At 46.1% G+C, this 3504-nt stretch overlaps 1 protein-coding gene across 3 annotated transcripts in view; it reads left to right on the forward strand.

Moving 5' to 3' along the window:
• The window catches only part of LOC126534530 (sulfotransferase ssu-1-like), a 283346-nt gene extending 280130 nt beyond the window's left edge, over positions 1 to 3216 (forward strand). For all 3 annotated transcript variants that reach the window (XM_055072405.2, XM_055072406.2, XM_055072407.2), the window contains one exon: positions 796 to 3216. In XM_055072405.2, the coding sequence (XP_054928380.1) occupies positions 796 to 1284 (489 nt within the window). In that variant the 3' untranslated portion in view covers positions 1285 to 3216. The remainder of the gene's footprint in view (positions 1 to 795) is intronic.
• Positions 3217 to 3504: the final 288 nt, after the last annotated feature.

The following is a 3504-nucleotide window of genomic DNA, read 5'->3' on the forward strand; positions in this document are numbered from 1 at the left end:
TGCACCGAACCAGGCAAGCTACGATTGCAAAAACTTATACCCGATGCACACATTGCCAGGAGCCATGCAGAGCAGGCTTGCAACACCTCATTTGGAGCTGTGCAGCTTTTTCACAAGGGAGATCCAACATTCAACATTTACTACACGGAGACATTAGAACACTAGGAATTTGAATACAATCTAACCCTCAAACACAGAAAGCCATTGCGACATATGTGGCCTGTTTTGAGTAGCGTAGAAGGGGTCGATCAGCCCATGTGAGAGCGGCGGAATAGATCATGCACCTGAGTATGCATAAAGCGGAAGATCCAAGACTGAGATCAAGATGTGCTTCAGCCAACAGTCTGGGAACCCACATTCCCTTCCCTCCTAATCCCCATCAGCGGCCTAGAGCCGTCTCCTTCCTTAAAATAAAGGCTTTTATTCATATCCGCGACATTGTACGTCGGTTATATTTCACCTTTTTATTGTAGCCGCGATCGCCGCCACTACCACAATACAAGATTAGTATTTTTGGAATGCTGAGAAATAATTACAACTTCATATTCCATGATTGGGAAAAGGACTTGAAAATATTTTTGAATTTATCAAGTGAAAGTACACGATTTGCATAAATGATCTAATGAAGCTAATGATTTATTAGAATGAATTCATTTTTTACTGGACCAAGTTGACACTTCCGAGTTTCATGGCAGCTTCACGGCATCGTTAGTGCAAGTATATCAGTAGTGAAACGAGAGGGGGTATTTTTTCAAAATTGTTGCATTGAGTTTACTTTTCATTTTCTATTTTCAGGTATTTTATGGTGACTACTTCGACCACGTTTTACCATGGTACGAGAACCGACACAAGTCCAACGTCTTATTCGTCACCTATGAACAGCTCAAGGCCGACACAAAAGGAATGATTCTAAAGATTGCTCACTTCCTAGGTGACGAACACGGTGCCAGCCTGCGTAATAATGACACTCTCCTTCAAAGAATATTGGATAACTGCAGTATAGATAGCATGAGGGCTTTCTTGACGGACCCATTACTCGACAGGCTCAAGAAAATTGCCAAAGTAGCGTCTGAGAAACAATATAAGTCCTTTAAATTATTCGAAAATCCGCGTCAGGTGAACGTCCAGATGCATGAGGGTGCTGGCTTTGTCCGGAAAGGAATAGTGGGTGACTGGAAGAACTGCTTCACACAGGAACAGGTGGAGCGTACGAAGAAGTGGATCGCGGCGAAGACTCGAGAAAGTGATGTCATGTCACTTTGGCATGACTTGTGTCTGCCATAAAGAGTCAGCACTGAACAGTGATTCAAGTCTGAGAAGAATGTAGAGAGAGAGAGAGAACTAAACTTTTATTTTCTGAGACAGTAATCCCAGTCAGAACCCGGTTCACCCTAGGTAGTAGGATTCCTTATTCCAACAGCCATCTGGCTTTGGCTGCCTCTTTGGCCCGGGCGAAGAGACTGCGTTAGTCATCCAGGATATCAGAGGAAATCTTGGCCTCCCACGTTTTAGTTGTCGTATGGATCTGCGGTGAGTTGGGGCGCTGTTGTTGTGCTTCTATGGGGTGGCCTTGTTTGGAGTCGTCTTGTGGACCTTGTGAGATAGGGTCTGCGGGTGTGTCACGCATTGGGCAATCCTGGACCATGTGTTGCGGGGTGTCGGGACGTTGCAATGGGGGCATGTGTACGAGTACTGTGGTGGATATAGTCTGTGCATGATTATTCCGTGTACGTGGGCGTTCGTCTGTAGGCGGCGGAGGATGACTTCTTCCTTTTTGCTCAGATTCTTGTGCGGTGAAGCGTACCTTCTTCTTCTGAGTCGGTGGTATTGCAGAAGTCTCTGAGTACTTTAGGGCGATGTCATCAACGTTGGTGGCCGGCCTAGTGTGGGATGACAGGAAAGCCTGGCTGGTATGCTCACGGGCAGCGGCGTGTTCCGCCCCATTCTTTGTCATGCCTTGATGGCCTGGAACCCAGTTGATGTGGGTGTCGTGGAGCGGGGCGCGGGCGATGCGATTTCTAGGTATTTTGAGTGCCATTTCTGATATGCGTCCTTTTTTATAATGGAGAGCTTCTGCCTGGTAGTCTGTTAGGATTACTGCTACTTCAGGGCAAGTTGTTATTGCCAGAGCAAATGCCGTTTCCTCTGTAGTCTAGGGGGCTCTTGCTCGAATGGGGACAGCTGCGATTTCTTCGCCATGGTGATTCGTGACGCTTAGGGTGAAGGCGTTTCGTTTAATATAGCGGGAAGCATCGGTGTACATCGTATCAGGGTCTCTCGCATAGTTCTTGCTGAGTGCGCGGATTCTGCTATGCCGACGCTCCTTCTTGTATGTTGGATGCATATTGCGCGGCATACTTGCCACGCTGATACAGTCCCGGGCTGAAGTGGGATTCTTGCTTTCGAGTCTGTGTCTGCAATGTAGCATTCACTGTAGTTGAGGTAGCGCAAAACTGCACGTCCGTTGGGTGTGACCTTGAGCCGCTCTAGTTGGCTGATTTTATGAGCATCGACAAGCTCCTCCCACGTATTGTGGACGCCTAGCTTGATGAGTTTCTCCGTTGATGCCATGGGTGGGAGAGTCAAGGCTACTTTGATTGCCTTTCGAATGACAGCATTGTGTTTCTTGATTTCAGCCGCTTTGAGTGTCAAGTAAGGAGTTCCGTAGGTGATACGGCTAGTTAGGAGACCTTGAATTATGCTTAGTGTGTCGTGCTTCTTGAGTCCGCTTCTTTGGTTTGTGATCCTCTTGACGAGGTGCATAACTTGTGAGAGTGTGCGTTCGAGAAGCGGGAGAGCGGCCGCCCCTGGTCCGTCCTTGTGGATGGGCAGTCCGAGTATGCGAAGAGAGTCGACTGTAGCGATCTTCGTTCCGTTGATCGAGGCGCTAGGATCGGGCAGTCCTTTGACATTCCCATGAGGCCAATGGGGCCGATTTTCACAGGCGACGCTAGCGCCGCCTGGATTCTAACGGTAGTTGCACTGATACCAGAAAAATGTTTGCTTACTAATAATAGATAATCTTTTGAATATTATTCCCTTTCAATGTAAATTTAAGAATGAAAGGCGACGTCTGAATAATTTCTAGTTGCTTAGAAACTTACATGTGCATCGAGAGCGCAATGATGCTTGCGAGGAATACCGCACAACAGCGGATCGACACCGGCGTCGTCTGCTTCTGCTATTGCTTTTGCGCTGCCCGCTTGCTCTGGCCAGGTGTATACCACTATATATATATATATATATATATATATATATATATATATATATATATATATATATATATATTCTTATTTAGGACTCAGAATTAGCTTGTACATTTACCTTTGAAGGTTGGCACTGCTGCATAGGCCGAGAGAAATCACGACGCTAATCACACTAACTTGCTGCCAATAAACAGCTTTATTAGAACATCGTCAATGTTTACATGAAATAAAAAGCACGTGAATAGCGTTTCAGAAGATATACTGGTGCGTAACATGCATTGTTGTTTATTTGCAAAAA

The sequence above is a fragment of the Dermacentor andersoni genome, chromosome 7 (genome assembly GCF_023375885.2).
Source record: "Dermacentor andersoni chromosome 7, qqDerAnde1_hic_scaffold, whole genome shotgun sequence".
Classification (NCBI taxonomy): Eukaryota; Metazoa; Arthropoda; class Arachnida; order Ixodida; family Ixodidae; genus Dermacentor; species Dermacentor andersoni.